This window comes from Lemur catta, chromosome 1, assembly GCF_020740605.2.
Source record: "Lemur catta isolate mLemCat1 chromosome 1, mLemCat1.pri, whole genome shotgun sequence".
Classification (NCBI taxonomy): domain Eukaryota; kingdom Metazoa; phylum Chordata; class Mammalia; order Primates; family Lemuridae; genus Lemur; species Lemur catta.
The window spans coordinates 220,981,033-221,000,052 of record NC_059128.1 but is presented as its reverse complement, the minus strand read 5'-3'; the positions used below and the strand labels follow the sequence as shown (position 1 = coordinate 221,000,052).

The 19,020-nt window shown below is 44.3% G+C and overlaps 1 protein-coding gene across 2 annotated transcripts in view; it reads right to left on the bottom strand.

Annotated features, from left to right (window-relative positions):
* HEG1 (heart development protein with EGF like domains 1) overlaps positions 1-19,020 on the bottom strand; it is a 77,849-nt gene that overhangs the window by 48,578 nt on the left and 10,251 nt on the right. For both annotated transcript variants that reach the window (XM_045540104.1, XM_045540105.1), the window contains exons 2-3: positions 3,586-3,879; positions 1,567-1,866 (exon numbers count right to left, since the gene is read on the bottom strand). In XM_045540104.1, coding sequence (XP_045396060.1) covers positions 1,567-1,866; positions 3,586-3,879 — 594 coding nt within the window. The remainder of the gene's footprint in view (positions 1-1,566; positions 1,867-3,585; positions 3,880-19,020) is intronic.

Sequence of the window (19,020 nt, the reverse complement as noted above, 5' to 3'; positions counted from 1 at the left end):
CTCTCTAACAAGTAAAAGTATAAGGTCCTAAAAGGACAAATGGTCAAAGAGTTCAAGGGACAATTTTTTTTTTTTTAGTGTTGAATATAGGTGAATACAGAGTCAAGTCCAATAAAATTGGAAACATAGGATGATTTTCAAATTTACCACCACAGTAGTATGTTGAATTTAAATTATAAATATTAAATGACCCTAACCAGAATTAAAGTGTAGCTTCCTAGAAAATGCTTCATTTCCACCCTTTAGTAAAGTTGGTTATAAATCACTGAACCACAAAACTTTGGAGCAAGAAAGGATCACAGCTTTTATCCAATCCAACCAATGTTTATGAATAATCTTAAAAAGCAATCTTCTAAAAACATAAATCATAGATTATATCCATATGCAGTCAGCAGGAAACTGTATACAGAGTATATGGAAGAGGAATTGGCTGCTTTAAATAGACATTCCAGAAAGGACCTTTGGGTTCAGTTTTGGCTTTGATGACATAAACTCAAACTCTGAGTCTTACACAGTACTTCTAAAAAGCTCTGACCTAAAAAAATTTTGAAATGACAATTTGTGAAGCAACCTAACCTCTCTTTCTCAAGAATATTTCCAACCTTCTCTGCACTGCTCCCTATGGCGTGAGGAAGAAAACACAAGCAGCACACACAGACTCTGAATGAAACCTCAGAGAAGAGGAAAGACTGGCAGAGTTTCCAACATTCTCTTTGGCCCAGGGCAGGATGTGCCCTGTTTGGACACATGTTAATCCCCATTTCTTATCTGCTGAGCCTTGTTCTGGGGTGGTGGGGAACCTAAGAGAAGTAACAGACACAGCCTGTATCCTAAAGAAGATTACAATCTGTCTGGGCAGAGTCATTAGATGACCTGGTATGACAAAGTGTATAGCACAGAGGACCAGAGAGCTGAAGAAAGGCTCATGGAAGTGGAATACTTGAGCTGAGACGTAACTGATGCGCAGGAATTGGAATGGCAGACAGAGGACAGCACTCCACCTGCACTTCCTATCATCATGCCTTGCAAACTCCTGCATTGTGTACGTTATTTTTTTTTTTTTTCAAAATGACACCTGGAAAATTTTATGCCCATGTTTTATTTGCCATGGAAGGAAACATTTTTGCAATAATGAAGACACAAAAATCTAACTCCTAATCAAATGGTACAATGCTCACCATTTCATGCACCCTAGCGTGTGGCCTCTTGTGTAAGAATATACACCAGTAACACTTAGTCTTTGTTGCGTGTGTGTATGGGGGCGGGAGAGAGGGAAGCAGGGAGTGGTGAACAGAAAGGCCTAGAACCGCCACAGACCAACTACTATTTTTCTCCTTATACCGTTAAAAAAAAACGTATTTTAAACATGAACTTCAATACTGAGATAAACTGTATAGGGTGCATGTACTTCTACCCCAAATGCTTGGCTTTAGAGGAATGATACTTTTGCTTACTGTCTTTTCCCTTCATCCTCTATTACCAGCAGGTAACTAGCTGGCTATACACATCCATCTATGTCCATTGTGAATGACTGTGAAGCGGTAAGCTGGGGACAGGAGTACTCACATGAGGAGTGGTCCAAGGGAGGAGAGGAAGCTGTGGTCCTGGAGAAATGCAGCAAGGAGATATCTGGTCCCAAGGAATTTCTCTTCCTGGAGAGGATGGTTGGTTCTCTGGTCTCCAAGGCAGGAGGAGGGGACTGGCTCAAAACTGAAGTGGTAGCCACTGGGGTGTGCACAGTGACTTCTTCTGAGAGCCCCGTCCCCACCTCCAGTGAGCCCAGGGATGGTCCACTCTTTGTTTGAAAAGGGGCAGTTCTTCCTTCGGACCCTGAGCTACTGGCCAGCAGGTGAAACCTTTCTGAGGCTGAAAGCAGACAGCAACAATTAAAATTCCACCAGCAGAACTCAAAATGTCTTAATGTGCTTTTAGTGGGCTCAACTTTGACTTCTATAAAATATATAGACATAATAAGAAATTAGGAGCAGTAAGTCATTCTATGAAAAATGAACGTCTGAAAGAGGGACCACAAACCAAGACAAAGACTGTTCAGATCTCATAAAGACTCTGCATTTTGCGGTAAAATTAACAGGAAAGGGGCACATTGGCGCTAAGTATCAGACAACACAGAACCAGAGATCAGTGTCTGATCATCATGATCCATCACCCACATCCCACAAAGTTGGCCCCAGAATTTATTGAATTCAACAAAAAATTCCCAACATCTGGATGACCAATAAAACCAGGCAACAGCACGTGCAGAGTTTCCAAGCTCTGTAGCCGTCATTGATGAATGCAATACAAAATACTTTCATATGTATCCTTTACAGAATTGAGTCCCCCAACCAGACCTCCCGTCACTAGGACATGAAACCATGGAGTCATCTTTGACCACTTCATCCTCTACTCTCAGGCCATCACCACATCCTGTCCATTTTCCTTTGTGCAGTCTCATTACCACTCCCTTCCTCTCCATCCCTGTGGCTGCCAGGCTATACCTCAGCACCTGGTGTCTGGATTTCTGTGTCTGCCTGGGTGGTCCCCTGACTCCCAGGGCCCTCCGTCCTCCCAACCCATGCAGACATCTTGTACCTGCCTGCCAGGAAGATCCTCCCCAAATTCATGTTAGTAATGTCACTCCCTGTTCAAAACCTTCAGTGACTCTTCCCACCACACTAGATCTAAACTGCCTGGTTTCCAAAGTCCTCCATGACTGTCCCTAACCCCATCCACACAACTGTCCCACCCCCTCCTCCTCTCCTCTGTGGGCAACTTATGCCGTCCCCAAGGGAGGCTGCTGGCCTTGCCACCCACAGAGGCCACACTTGTCTTTCTCTCCCCTGTACCTTCACTCACGTTGTCCAGGCATTCCAATCCTCAGCCGCCTCTGCCACCTCGCTCAGATACACAGGTGTAGACTCTAATCCCAGCCATGAAACCTGTTAACTGTTTGACCTACACACATTGGGTTAATTAACTTCTCTGAGCTTCTGCTTCCAAATTTCTAAAATGAGGATAACATGACTTCGTGGGCTTGCCTGAGGATTGAGAGGACAGACTTGGGAGTATGTAGTGGATACCTAATCAGTGCTAGTTTTCTTTATCTTCTCTTCCTCAATCAAATCTTACCTATCAAGCCCCAGCCCCTTCTTGAAATTCTTTGTTAAAAATAGCAAACCACCAAGCTGTGCAGACCAGAGCAAGAACAACCATTTGAGCCACATCAACACAAAGAAACCCCAAGCCTGGTTTCTTTCCCAACGCTGCATCCCACCAGACCTGGTGCCTCTGAGATGGCAGCCTGTGGCAGGATCCCTGGGGGAGGGGGAGGTTTGGATTCCGATTGGCCACGGATCATAGATGCTGCAGGATCGGCCAGGCTGCTCAGCAAACCCGCACTCTCATCTGGGCTGCACTTATAAGCATGCCACAGATGGGGCCTCAGTCACAGGTCTGACCCCACCCTGCCCAGGACGCCTGGATGGACACAATGACTTGGAGTTGGGGGGAGGAGGAATGGCAGAAATTTTGTTTTCCAGGACTGAACATACTTGAATGAAATGAGCGTCACCAGCACAAACTCACCTAAGGTGTTGCTCTGCGAAGTCAGGGCTGTTGCCATCCCAGGCAAGTGCCCAGCAGGTGAAATGGTGAAGTTTATTCTACTTGAAGAGTCATTTCTTCCTCCCGCATCTGTTGTTTCAGTTCGTAGAGTGAGGTGTTCTGGGGCATCTGAAGAAGCATGGTTCTTTCTAGAGGTCTGAACCATCACACCCTCTTTGGAGGCCACTGTTGAAGAGTCCTTTCGATTCTGGTAGAAGGTGATGTTTTCTCTGTGGGGTTCAGTGTTACTTTCTGGCCAGTGGTTTCTTATAGTGGCTGAAATAAGAAGAAAATGCATCAGGGAGAAAAGAAAAGTAAGCCTTCAGAAAAGACACCATGAGATACATCAGTAGAGAGTGGATTCAAGTAAAATAATTTCATCTTTCTTTTTCCTCTACATTAATTACAATCCAATGGAAGAAATTATGAAGCAACAACACAATCTAGGGCTAAATTTTATAGTGTGTGGAATAAATGATGAAAATAAATAGAAAGAGATCAACAGGGAGCTCAAGAGGAGCATGTGAAACTCTGGCACCTGGGCAGGCTCAGAGAGGGGCGTGGAGGAGGAAGGTCAGGTGTGAGCAGAGGGCAGGGGGTGCCTCGTATGTGCCAAGGTTGTGAACTGAGCCTTCTGTGGAGGTAGGAAGGTAAAAGCTGGCAGCCCCTAATCCTGACACCTGCTCTTACAGGCAGGAGGTGCAGCATGCTCAATTAGGATAAAACGTGAAGGATTTGGCAATGTTACTAAAACTTTTCTAATATAAATAGGTTTGAGGCAGTAATGTCATCTTCTTTAAATTTATCTGAAGGAAATATTCAAGAATGTAGACAAAGATTGAGCTGCATAGATGTTCATTGCAGCATTGTTTAACAATAGCAGAAGGAAGGAAGGAAGGAAGGATAGATGAACGAACTTAAAAATCCTACAGCAGGGTATCAATTAAATCAGTTACAGTATATAGTATCCATATGAAAGGACTCTATGTGGTCATTAAAATGATGCTATAAAATAAAGCTATTCTATAGATATTATTGAATTAAAACAGCAGTCTCCAAAATAGAGTTTAGATTTAATGATCTTATTTTGTGAAAAAATTAATAATAATAATAGCAAGCTGTGTATGGTGGCACATGCCTGTAGTCCCAGCTACTCAGAACACTGAGGAGGGAGGAACACATGAGCCCAGAAGTTGAAGATCAGCCTGGGCAACATAGCAAGACCCCATCTCTAAAAACAATAACAATCTTAAAAAGAATAATAATAATAGCAAACATGTATGTGTGTATGTGTATGTGTCAAACACTGAGGTAAGCACCTAACATGTATTCATTTAATCCATGCACAAAATTGGAGCTAGGTGCTCTTATTCTTCCCATTTTAAGTAGGAAGCAAAGGCGGCTGGAAGGTGGGGGGAGGTCATGTACCTTGCCCAAGTCACGAGGTCAAAAAGCAGGAGGGCCAGGACTCCCCCAAGCAGTCTGCTCCAAACCCAAGCCCCCCCCCTCAGCTGTGCTCAGCTGGGCAGATTAAATGTAGGAAAGGAGTGTTATTTCCAGCTCAGGGGTGCTGAGGAAATGCTGTTCTTCAGTATGGACTGTTACTTGAAGTTTATAAATAGGACTGTGTTTATATTAGTCAGAAAACATATTTAAATGATAATTTACTTCCATAACATCCAAGATGATGGCAAAGAGGGTATTAGTTAAAAACATTCTGAGGATGAAGTTAAAGTTGGGGTAAAACTGGACGCTTAGGAAATCATCTATAACGTCATTTGCCAAGGCAGGAGGTTCAGAGTTAGAGCAGGTGGGTGGGACGCCCCAAATCCAACCCAGGAAAGCTGCCCTGTTACTCTGGAGAAGTGTGCACGCAGCCTGGCCACAGGCTGGAAGCCAAAGCTGGGCCCCTGCTGGGGCGCTGGGCCCTGAAAGATAACACCGAAATCCAAACAGCATTCTACAGACACCATCCTCTCCCTGCACATCCAAACTAACATGGAAGCAAATATGGAACACGTGTGCTAATTGAGGGGCACTGAGTTTAATGAGTTCCCAGAGAGAGCAAGGATGAGGACAAGGACAATTTGAAGTTACGGCTGATTACATGGCTCCTTGAAAAAGCCATTTTTACTGTCCCCATTTGGGAATGATATTTCTCTTCCTGCTTAGAATTGGGGGCTACGGGCACTGTTGAGAAACCTCCATGGGGATGAATGAAATCATTTCTATTTATACAAGTCAGGCAAAAATGGCAAACCATATGACAAGTGGAGGCTGCAGGCAGAACCTACCGTTTATATCCAAATCTCTTTCTCTCTCTCTTTCTCTCTCTCTCTCTCTCTCACACACACACACACAGAGAGAGAGAACAAGTTATCTTTTAGATCAGTGCTGCTTAAGAAATAAAGTGAGTCACAAACACAATCCACAAATGTAACTTCAAATTTTCTAGTAGCCACATTTTTAAAATTAAAAAGGTGACATTAACCTTAATAAATATTTTACTTTAATTCAATATATCTCAAATATTATCATTTTAACAGGTAATTGATATAAAAATATGAGATATTTTCTATTCTTTTTTGGCATTAAACCTTTAAAATCCAGTATTTTACTAGCCACATTTCCAGAGCTGCGTAAGCACATGTGGCTAGTGGCTATCTCACCAGGCCTTGCAGGTCTGTGTCAAGGGTTCTGAACACTTCTCCACTCTGGCCCACTCCTAACAGAAGCAGTGGCTCACTTATCTGGGGTTCGGGGTGGTGGTGATTATAAAAACTTCCATAAGAGATTCTGACAAACTTTCCTAAGGGGAATCATTTCCTCCCCAAATCCCTTGAGAATTGCTGTTTTTATGCCCCCTATTCTGTTTCCTGTGGGTGATAATTAACAGAGGCTTCCTGGAGGGGGAGGGAAGTTGCCCAGCATCTGGGCTCCTCCAGGCCCAGACAGGCAAGGCCCACGCTCAGCTAGAAACGGGATGTGCAAGGCGTTTCCAGGGGTGGCCTCAAAGTCCACATGTTTGACTTGGGACCCTGGGGTTACAGACAGCAGTGACCCTTGGGGCATGTTCCCATTTGTTCTTCCTCACTGAGCTGCAAAGGCAAGCTGGCCTCCTCCTGGGAGGAGGTAAAAGGTTTGAGGATGCTTTCTCTATCCTCTTGGTTAACTGGGCACAATGAGAGAAATCATTCTCAAAGAAAGCCAGAAAAAGGCGATTGTAGGGAGGTAGACAAGACTCAGAACCCATGCACCAACGCTGGCAAGCCATGAGCAAAGGGAAGGTAATGAACTTAGCTCTATTGTAGCCTTAAGACAAGTGTGAGACTCAGCCATTGGTGAGAATGGCTGGGCCTTTGAAGAAGCAGCAATGTCCCTTTATTCAGGGAATAGGAGTGGAAGTCCCAGACCCCAGTCAGCTCAAGGAATTCCACTATAGTCTCTCAGAGGAAAAAAATGGCCACACGCAGACAGGACATGGCTTACAGTGGACCATGCTCTCTCCCTGGAGTGTTAATTAAAGATGTAAGAAAGAAAAAATGCACACTATAAAGAAAACTAAAAGGCAGACAATAGTCCTGCAGTATCGTCAATAACCCTGCCACTATAAACAACTAAAAATGCTGAATTAAAGTATTTTTTTAAAAAAATTCTAAATGCATTGCTGAGCTGGCAAATAAGTATAGAATCAAGTCTTTTGAGGCCAAAAATGAACCATGAGCAGGAATTCAGAGAGTGAGCTAATGCTGAAGCCGGGGGCACTTGTTCAACATTTGTGACCTTCTGTTCTGATGGCCACAGGGATACAGGACATGGGAGACAAAACTCTCAAGGAGGGAGTCCAAAAGGAAACCACTGTGTAAAGCTGGGACCCCAAAGGACTATATCATGGGTGTAAAGCAAATGGAAACAAACCTGCCCCACAGAAGGGAAACTTGCCCTTTAATCTTGGCTTTAGGTGAAAGAAAAAAATAAATCTCACTGAAGAATTTGTAACCATAAAGCTAGCCCTTGTGTGGTTGTGCAGGACAAATTCACATTACCTATACGGTCTAAACCTCAAGCTGAGGATGTATTTAACAGTGGTCCTGAACCTTGAAAACATACTAAAAACCACTGAATTGTATACTTTAAAAGAGTGAACTTTATAGTATGTAAATTATATCTCAAATATAAATACACATCCTATTAATAATGGGGAGAGGGGAGAGGTGGTCTCAGTGGATACTGCCTCCAGATATCTGGTGGAAACATACAAATGCTCTCTAGATGAACATACCTTCAACCCAAATTTTATCATTTATTGATAAAATTCTAAGGAATAAGAGACCACAGTCAAAAATCACAAAATATATAAGGAAACATGGCATTCATGGGCAAAAGTCAGCAAATTAGACAAGCAAAGATTTCAAATACTGGAATTATCAAAGAATGTAAGTGTATAAAACTACATTAGAAGAAATACACGAAAAAGAGACTATAAATAATGACCAAAATATTTTAAAGAAACCTAAATGGAAATTCTAGAAATGAAAAAATGTGATAATTGAAATTAAATCCAACAGAAGATTAGACATGGCTGAAGTGAGAATTAGAAATTAGAAAACAGATGATAAGAGAATGCCCAAAATGAGATTAAGAAAAAAATATGAAAAAGAGTTTAAGAGACAAGGAAGATAGAGGGAGAAAGTCCAACACACACCTAATTGGAGCTCTAGGAGGCGAAGAGAGAGAAAGGAGAAGGGGCGATATTCAAAAACAAAATGACTGAGAATTTTCCAGAACTGATAAAAAGTATGAATCTTCAGACCAAGAAAGCTCGTCATATCCTTAGGAGGCTAAATAAAAAAGAAATACATACCCATATCATAGTGAAACTAGAGAAAACCAGATACTAAGACTAGGTCTTTTTTTTTTTTTTTTGAAACAGAGTCTCACTCTGTTGCCTAGGGCTAGAGTGCTGTGGTGTCAACCTAGCTCACAGCAACTTCAAATTCCCGGGCTCAAGGGATCCTCCTGCCTCAGCCTCCTGAGGAGCTGGGACTACAGGCGATCACCACCATGCCCAGCTAATTTTTTCTATTTTTAGTAGAGATGGGGTCTCACTCTTGCTGAGGGTGGTCTCAAACTCCTGACCTCAAGTGATCTTCCCACCTCAGCCTCACAGAGTTCTAGGATTATAGGCATGAGCCACCATGCCCAGCCCTAAAACTAGGTCTTAAAAGCAACCAGAGGGAGATAAAATGAAAACCATCTATAGAAGAAGACAATTAGATTGACAGCTGATTTCTCAATGCAACAATTGAACCAAAAGACAGTAAGTATTTTCAATTAGCTGAGAGAGAAAACTGGAATTGTATACTCAGCAAAACTATCTTTCAAAAACATCTTGAGACTATCAAATAAAAACATTTTCAGTCAAAATTGAGTTTATCATCCCCCTCCACTAAAGAAAATTATCGCAAATTTATTTCAAACAGAAGAAAAACAATCCTAGATGAAAGATATCAGATACAAAAAGATATAATGAGGAAAAAAATGTAAATATGTGAATAAATCTAAAGAAGTAATAACAGTAATTTCTCATTTGCAGGATTAATAAAACATAATGGAACAAATCCTGGATAATAATAGCACATAAGTACAGGGAGGGATGATTAGAATCATCAGTGGTTGCATAGAAAAAGGTTAACTTTGAGTTGTGTAGAAATGCATTTAAAGTACCTCTCTAAGGCCAGGCGCAGTGGCTCACACCTGTAATCCTAGCACTCTGGGAGGCTGAGGCGGGTGGATTGTTTGAGCTCAGGAGGTCAAGACCAGCCTGAGAAAGAGCGAGACCCTGTCTCTACTAAAAATAGAAATAAACTATCTGGACAACTAAAAATACATATAGAAAAAAATTAGCCGGGCATGGTGGCACATGCCTGTAGTCTCAGCTACTCAGGAGGCTGAGGCAGAAGGATCACTTGAGCTCAGGAGTTTGAGGTTGCTGTGAGCTACGCTGATGCCACGGCACTCTACCCTAGGCAACAGAGTGAGACTCTGTCTCAAAAAAAAAAATAAAATAAACTACCTCCCTAAAAAATAGAAATTGTGTATTACTTCCAAACTGGTAGAACTTGGGATGATAAAAAATTTCCATAGAGAGAAATCAATGAATATTGTCTAAAACCAAAACAAAAAAATCAATAAACAGCAACATGAGCACATTATTTAGAGATGTAGAAAAAATTACTAGAAGAATCAGTTAAAAGGGTTGAAAGTGGTTGATTCTGGAGAATAGAAAATGATGATGATGGGGTGGTCAGGGTTTTTATAATAGCCTTATAAAACCTATTTGATCTTGAAACTATACATAAGTCTGATAAAAATAAAAACTAAATTTTTAAAAAGTTGGATGACAAACAGGAGTAAATGTCTCCAGTGCCTGATAAACTGTAGCATCCTTAATACATGAAGAACTTTTTCAAATTCCTAAGATGTACGCAGACAAAGAACATGAATGGGCAATTCACAAAAGGAAATAATACATGAAAGTATTGTTGGGAAGCAAAGAAATATGAAAGCAAACTAGAAAATACCTTTTAAATTATTTATTTATGTTTGCCTGTCAAATTGGTAAAGATTTAAAAGTAATATCTAATGTCATTGCAGGTACCTTCACACAACGTGGGTAAGAATATAACTGGCACAGTCTCTCTGGCAAGAAATTTAGCAATCTATTGCAAAAGCCTTAAAAATAGGCATATATTTTGACCCAAGAATTCCATTTCTGGAAACTCGTTCTAAGGAAATTATTAAGGAAATGTACAAAGTTTTAGGTATAAGGAAGCTTATCACAGCATTGTTTATAATAATGAAAATTGGAAACAACCTAAATTTCTACAATAGGGAGTTGGTTAACAATTATGAGACAACAGCATTTGAAAGGGCTGACCAAAATATATTACCGATACAGTTTTAGTTATGTATCATGCTCACCATATATTGGTAAGTACAAACATAAATTATAAAATGATATATACTGCATGATCCCATGTTATTAAAAATATACCTAGGCTTGGTGTGGTGGCTCACACCTGTAATCCCAGCACTTTGGGAGGTCAAAGGGGTAGGATTACTTGTGGCCAGGAGTTTGAGACCAGCCTGAGCAACACAGTGAGACCCCGTCTCTACAATAAACAGAAAAATTAGCTGGGCATGGTGGCACGCTCCTGTAGTCCCAGCTAGTTGGGAGGTTGAGCCAGGTGGGTCTCTTGAGCCTAGGAGTTTGAGGTTGCAGTAAGCTACAATGATGCCACTGCACTCTAGCCCAGGCAACAGAGGGAAACCCTGTCTCAAAATAAATAAATAAATGTGTGTGTGTGTGTGTGTGTGTGTGTGTGTGTGTGTGTGTGTGTGCCTGTGCACGCATGTATGTCTCCTAAGAAAAAGAATAAAAACTGTTGGCATTTTCGTAAAAGGACTCCAGGTCTGGGGACTTGGAGAAGCCACTTTCTAAGGGGCTTTCTTTCATCCCCAGACTGCCCCCTAAGGTAGGTGGAGTCTGTAAACCTTAAACATAAAGTTGGCTCATGCAACTTGCTAATAATGAAGTATGTAGGTTGGGACTCCAGTGACGTTTCTGAAACATAACGTAACATAACATAAGCATGTGAGTGGCTTTGGTTGCACAGTTGAAGGACTGATGAGTTTACTTGTGTCTGGGCTGCTCGGCCCCTGGATGCATAACCACTCTGAGTAACAGTCATGACCATAACCAATCAAAGACAGGTGCCAATGACCATATCTCCAGAGCAGCTGGAGACAAGACACAGCCTTGGTCAGTGCTGTCACTGCTATGCCCTGCTGACCTCGGACACCTGCCTTCTTGTGCTTACATCTCCACCTTCTTTCTCCTTAGTCAGTGAGTGCCACAGTTGCCTGAGACACTATTACCTTCAGCATCCTTCTTTACCTAGGGATTTTTCCCTGGCTTCCCCAGGGACACAGGAGGCAATGTTAAAAAGTTGTTTGTTTTACCCATACCTTCTGAATTTCTGTTGTCTATATAAAGGTTCTCTCACCTTTATATAGGAAATGAACCCAGAAGGAAATGAACCCACTTTCCACTCCATGCCTGGATCTAGACATTCAGTTCTTGCTAAGAGAGGCAGTGGGTAATGCACAGACCACAGTTAAAGTCAGACTCTCTGGGTTAGTCTTCCGACTCCACAAATTACGTGCCATATGATCTTAGGCAAGATACATCATTTCTCTGTGACTTAGCTTCCCATATGTAAAATGGGGACAATAATAGTGCCTACAGCACTGAGTTGTTGTGAAGATTAACAGAGCACAGACAGGTAAGAGCTTAGAACAGTACCTGGTACACGGTGAGTGCTATATATGCTACAGCTATTAAACGGAGTTAGGGTTATCAACTTTTAACAAACAGATTTAGGGATGAACTTGGCAGGCACATTACAATCATGGCTCAGTCTCCTAAATCCTTCTTCAGGTGGCAGATCAGAGGGGACACCAGAGCTGGCCCAGGCTCCCAGGCCCTCTTGGAAGCTAGAAGTCCACTCTGATTACAAAACTGAGGCCAGCCGGGTGGCTCCTGGAGCAGCTTGTGCCCCAATGAGTTCTACTCCATGACACCTCTCCTAGGAGGTACAGGGAGAAATTCGGGGACACAGGGTGAGACCTGGGATCACCTCCAGCACATCAAGCTCCTGATGTCACTGGCCTGGGGTCCCAAAAGAACAATATCTCTCTTAAATTCCTCCCCATATTGAATTCCGGGTGCCCCTCTATTTCTTGTATTGCCTATGACTCTTCCTTAGAAAAGGGATTAACAAACCCCACAGGCTGGGGCAGGCAGCACCCCCAGCTCACCGCCCTCCCCCCCCACCCCCGCCCCCGTTGCCACTCAAGGTCTTGTTTGATTGTGAACATCTAAGTGCTTTGTGTTGTATCTCAGGGAGGACAACTGGTCAAATGCTAAAATATTTGTTGAAATCGAAAAATTAATCCTTTCTGAAGCCCTGAGTTACTCAGGGCCCCTGCAGATAAGTTCTGTTTGCAGTGTGACTCCCTATTCAGCACCTATGTAAACCCCGAGTAGGAGAGTAATTCAGAGAAAGCACTTTACCATTGAATCCTACACAGGGCTCAATGGGGACCTGCCACATGCAGGTGAAGGTATCAAAGAACCTGCTCTTGGTCTTGGTGGAGAAGAGAAACGGCCCTGGAGACATGGAAAGAAGAGATGCCTCAAGCTGCAGAGCCTGGGCCAGGTGGGGAGTGAGAAGGGAGTGTGTCCCACCAGACATTCACGGGGAATCCTCTGGGGCAGGAGGGGACACCTGGAGGCCCAGCAGAAGCTGGTGCTGCTCACCTCACGCAGGCCAGCTCCCCAGATGGTCAGAGATAACTCTTCAAACCCCTCACAACCACGGCAACTGAGCCACACTAACCATCCTCATATTGGAGATTAAATATCCCATTTCTCAGGTATCTTTTGAGCTGGAAATACCATCCTGCCCTCTGCACTCAGCACCCCCATGTTAGGCCATAACTTTCACTTGTACCATGAATGGAGATTAAATTAACAAGAGAGTTTTATTGCTTCGCCTGGGTTTTTTTTTTATCCCTAGTTGACAACTTCCACTGCTGTAGCGTCTTAATGTTCCAAAACATCTGTTTGTGAACGAGTATCATCAGGGATGCTAGCACATCCCAGGAATAGGATTTCCTAATTAGCAGCTGCTACAGAGTCAACCCCTTGCCACCCCCAACCCCCACCCGCCATTGATTCGGGGCTTTTCAACTTGCATTGTTTCTGAGCAGTGGAGTGGGAGTGCACAGCAAGTGTGCCGTGTCATCCAAAGAGGCAATTTCCTCCCAGAGGGCCACCCCACCCCCACACCTCTCCATCCACCACTGCAGTGTGCCCAATGTCAAGTGCTGCCAGCTACAAGCTTGTGCTTCTGGGCACAAAGTTGAAAAGAGAGCCCTTATTTTCATTTCCCTCCATTTGGATTCAGATTTCATTCAGTAACATCTATTCAGTGCTCACCACGTGCTAAACATTTTCACATGCATTATCTCCTTTGATACTCATGACAGCCCTATCAAGTGGATATTATTACCCTCACTCGGCACATGGGGAAACTGAGGGGCAGAAAGATTAAGTGATCATTCCAGGTCCCATGCTCAGCAGCAGCAAAGACAAAATCTGAACCTAGGTCTCATCCCATCACACTCCAGCATAGTCCGTGAGGCTTTAAGGCGCTGGCCAGAAGAGCACAGCCAAAAGAGCCCCCCCACCCAAAAGTCAAACCTCAGCGTTAAACACAACTGCACTGACCTTGTTTCTCCCTCAGAGGAATGCAACGGTGCCTATCACATCGGCTTTGGAATCAGACAGGCTTCGTTTGACAACAGCTGCATGTTATTAGCTAGAAGACTAAGCAAGAGCACTTCTAAATCAGCCTCTAACTCAGAGATGATTTGTATGCAGAAGGAAAAGAATGATAATAAAGAAAGAGTAGAGCCAGAACAGAGAACGAGTTTGAGGAAATTAGAAAAGTCTGTTTTCGAAATGTGAAGTTTGGGGTGATGTTAAAACTGCCAAGTGAAAACGTCCGGAAGGCATTTAAAGATTTGGCATTGTTGCTTAGGAGGAAGGACAAGAGATGGCATATGAAGGGCAAATCAAGGATTAAGGACTGATTTTAGGGAAAACTTGCATTTGGAAGGAGGAGAAAGAGCCAGTGAGTGACAGGGACAAGGATGACAAAGGAAGGATAGGAAGAAATTAAAAGTAGGAGCCCTTGGGACCCGTTACCCTCACCCGGGAGCGCTCAAGTAAAGCCTCTTTACTTATTCCTTTCAACTCTGCTCGTCTTTCTTTCTCTGGAGCCAGCCATCCAGAAACCTTACATTGGATGCCGAAACCTGGGAGGGTGCACTGCCCCCTCTCTTGGACTCCAGTCTTGGACCATCCAAAAACCTTACAGAAGGCAGTGAGTGCTGAGAGGCAGCAGAGAGAGACCATGGAGACGGGGCCTGCAAAAAGGCCATGCCCTTGTCAGTAAAATCTCTAGGCCTTTCCAGGGTGTCACTTGGTAAATGTAAGTTGGAGGTCACATTGTAAGGGGTAAGGCTCAGGAGGGAGAGGCTCTGGACCAGTAAGACGTGATCCCACCTGCAGAATTCCCTGTCCCTGCCTTCCCTTAGAGCTCTCCCAGTATCCTCAACTTGGGGACTGGTGGGGTTGGTGCCTGTATCCACACCGTTGTAGATACCAGCAATGGACTCTTTTATACTTATGAGACCGGGTTTCTTTGTGATTTTTAAAGATTTTCCTAAAATTCAATTGCTCATACAAGGAAGAGAGAAAATAGATTTTTTTTTTTTTTTAAAGAGAGACTTCTAGCTCCCTCCTGTTAGTATGATGGATGGGTGGCGGCAGACTGAAGAAGGGCAGATCACAGGTACTTTCCAGGAGAATGAAATTATGCTTCTATTCTGAGGTCAAATTAAGAAATCCTGCACATTTCACAATCTGCAATGCAATTTTTACAGGATAATTTGGGGGATGGGGTGCTAAATTATCCTTTTAGATCCTGACATTCTGAGTGGCAGGCAGGAAGGTAATTTTTCCTCTATTTTACAGAACAGAAAACTGAGGCTTGGTAATAAAGTTGCCTGTCCAGGTTAACCCAGAATATAGGTGGTAGAGCAGAGACTAGAGCCCAGCTCTTTAATTCTGGTGTCTTTCCTAATTAACCACATTGAAGTGAAAACCAGTGAGACCGAGAAGAGAGAAGCGCAGCCAGCTCTTCCCAGATGAATTTATGGCATACGGCCTGTGTCACCAGCTGTCATCCGTGCTGCTCTGCCTCATTCATTCTGGCCAAAGTTGTCTGGGTTGTCTTTGACACCCCCATCCCTCCCCAAAGGTGACCATGACTACCCTTTGGGACCACACCAACCAACCAGTCCAACCCTCAGATGACAGGACTGAGACCAAGAGGGAGAGATACAGTTTCAAATCCACAATACAACCAGTGAGTGCCATTTATGAATCCCAAAACTATTCACTTTCACACCTATTAGGATGGCTGTTATCAAAAAAGAAGAAAATAACAAGAGTTGGTGAGGATGTGGAGAGAGTAGAACCTTTGCACATTGCTGATGGGAATGTAAAATGGTACAGCCACTGTGGAAAACAGCACGGCAGTTACTCAAAGACTTAAACATAGAGTTATCAGGTGATCCAGCAGTTCCACTTCTGGGTGTACAGCCAGAAGAACTGAAAGCAGGGACTTAAACAGGTACTTGTACACCCACGTTCACAGCAGCAGCATTATTCACATGGGCAAAGGATGAAAACAACCCAGTGTCTATACGTGATGACTGGATAAATAAAATGTGGTCTATATGTACAATACTATTCATAAGACTTAATATTATTCAGTCTTGAAAATGAGTGAAATTCTAACACATGCTACAACACGGGCAAATGCTGAAAACATCACAGTAAGTGAAATAAGCCAGATAGGAAAGAACAAATACTGTATGATTCCACTTTTACGAAGTGCCAAGAATAGGCAAAATTGTAGAGACGGGAAGTAGAATAAAGGTTATCAGGCCTGGGGGTAGGGAGGGCTGGAGGGTTATTACTTAATGAGTTTCTATTTGGGGTGATGAAAAATCTCTAGAAATGGATGATGGTGATGGTTGTAACAACATTGTTATTGTACTTAATGCCACTGAATCGTACACTTAAAAATGGTTAAAATGGTAAATTTCATGTTATGTATATTTTTTCACAATAAAAAATATGTATTTACTGAGCGCTAACCACAGGCAAGACGTTGTGAGGGTTACGAGGATGAATCAGGTACAGAATCTGCCTCAAGGAGCTTGCTGATTCCAGGAGAGCCGAACCTAAAATAAATCACTATGAAGACTCTGGGGTGTGAGAAGTGGCCCTGAGCAGCGGGGATGTGTGCGCTGAGAATTTGGAAAGTGCAAGGCTGGGACTAGAAACCTGTGGCCTCCCCTAGCAGGCCTCTTGGCCTCACGCCTTCCCCTCCAGCATCCTCCGAATGAGGGGGATTTCAGGCCGGATGGCCAGCGCTGGGATATTCTGGGGCAGGCAGGAACCCCGGGGTGTGGGGGAAGGTGGCTGTAACCTCCCCAGAAAGGCAGCCGCCCACTCGGTGAGGCCACTCTGGGCTGTGTTTTGAAACGCTGCTGCGGATGTAATGATTTTGGGTGGAGGACGTTTAGGAGCCAAATGAGTTTGTGTGAACAAAAGACTCAGCTCTGACTCTGGACTGTCCAGGCCTCTCCGGGAGTTTCGTTTCCTTCCTTGTTCTTACCCTGAAAGGAGCAGCCCTAAGAAAAACCATACACAGTCAGAAGTGTTTGGACTTGAGGGCCAATGATCAGGTTTTAAAAAAGCTTCCCTGTGACAGCTCTAGTGATGAAGAGCATAAAGTTTACAAGGCACAGTCCCCTGTGCTCCCTGGGAGGGGCCGGCTTTGTTCTGGGGCGTCCTCTGGGGAGAAGGGCCCAGGGGAGGGGCCGGCCTGGGGCTCCCGGAGTGGGTCGACCTTCCAGAAATAGAACTGGCCCTGAGGTGGCCTCGGGGCACTAAGGAGGGATGCAGCCTACCCAGGCGGGAGAGCAAGATGAAAGACCTGGATGTGACCTCAAGCTCTTCGCTTTAAAAATAATTCTATAGGCTAAAAAAAAAGGGGGGGGGGCCTCGAGAAAAAGCCCTAGGGCCAAAGGCCAGAGGATGCCCATTCAGTTAAACAAGTGAACAAAAAGGCTTTCTGTGGGGCAGGGTCTGCCTTGTTTCTAGGGGGCACCTAACCTTGCTGCCCCCTTGCCCCTCCCGTCCTCCGCAACGACACACCCCACAGCGGGCTGCAGCGGCGGCTCCTTGGCCAAGGGGCCAACAGCTCCTGCCCCGCGGGCTGGCCCAGGCCCGGGCGCAGGAGGGGAGCAGGCCTGTGTCGCCGGTGTCTCCTGTGCTGTCGCCGTAACTGCGCTCACACCCGAGAGGAAGCAGGCGGCGGGGCTCCACCAAAGGAGACCAGCCAGGTTAGCGAAACAATGCGGGGCAAGGAAAACATCCTGGTTCCGAGGAGGAAGAGGAGGCAGAGGGGGAGCGCGGGCCGGGAGGGGCAGGAAGCAGGGCCTGCGCGGGCGGCGAGCGCTCACTCCGCCGCGACGCCCGCGCTGTGCGGTAAGCCGTTCCGCGGGCCAAGGCGAAGGGCCCGGGGCTCTGAGGAAATCCGAGAAACACCATTTGTCCGGAGCGTTTGCGACCGTCAGAAAATGGACACGGCGGAGCGATGGTTCCGCACAAAGGCTCTGCGGCCGCCGGAGCGGGGGCCAGCAAGTGAAATCTAGTTACAGAGGGAAACAAAAAGTTTGCTCAATATGCTTTTTAAATTAAGGTTGGGAAATCTGACGCTCTATTCAAATATAACCAATATTTAAAAAAAAAACTCAGTTGTGTGCCATAACCAGTTAAGAAAAAGAAATAGAAGGAGAAGAAAGGTAGGAGGCTGAGATATAAAAACAAAAAGAAATAAAGTTAGGGAACTTAAAAAAAAAAACACCAGAGCAGGGTAATAATAATTATTGTTATTGTTACTGTTATTATTGCAGCCAAAGCATATGTAGCGTTTGCTCCACACCAGGCATCTCCCACGGCCGTCTCAGTCCCTCCTGGTGACAGCCCTGTGAGGTGCCGCATCATCATCCCGGCTTTTCTGGTAACGGAACTGAGGTGTAGACAGATTAAGTCATTTGCTCAAGGTTACACAGCAAATAGTAAAATCGGACCCAAACCCAGGTCTGTCTGACTCCAAAGAAAATCCAATTAAAAAAATACAGCAATTGGGAAAGAGTGTAGGCTAAGAAAGAGCAAAACTAAGACAGAGCTACAGAGAAATGGGAACTTATACTGAATGCAGAGGCCAGAAAGGCTAGAGGCAGCTTCCTCCGCGTGGCCTGGGGATGCCTCACTAGGGACACTGGGATCCAAACTGGAGTTTCATGGCACAAACTGGAGAGGACGTCTTGATGTCCCATGGAGTCCACTGTCCAAGTGGAGTTTGGTGTCCTGGCAGGATTTAGAAGAAAGGCAGGAGGAAAGGATGAGAGGGTGGAGGGGAGAGAAGAGTCGATGGTGCCTAATGTGAGTGAGAAAAGGGAAGAAAAGGTGGCAAGAGGCAAAGATGATTGCGGTTCTGACTGTGTAAATGGGAGATTAATAAGCAAGCAAAGAAAGGTCAGGTTTGGGGGAGAAAAGGGTGACATGTTGGCATTTGTAACTATTACCTGTCGGTTTAAAGTGAAGCTCATTAAACATGTGAGAATGACTGGCAGATGGTGGAA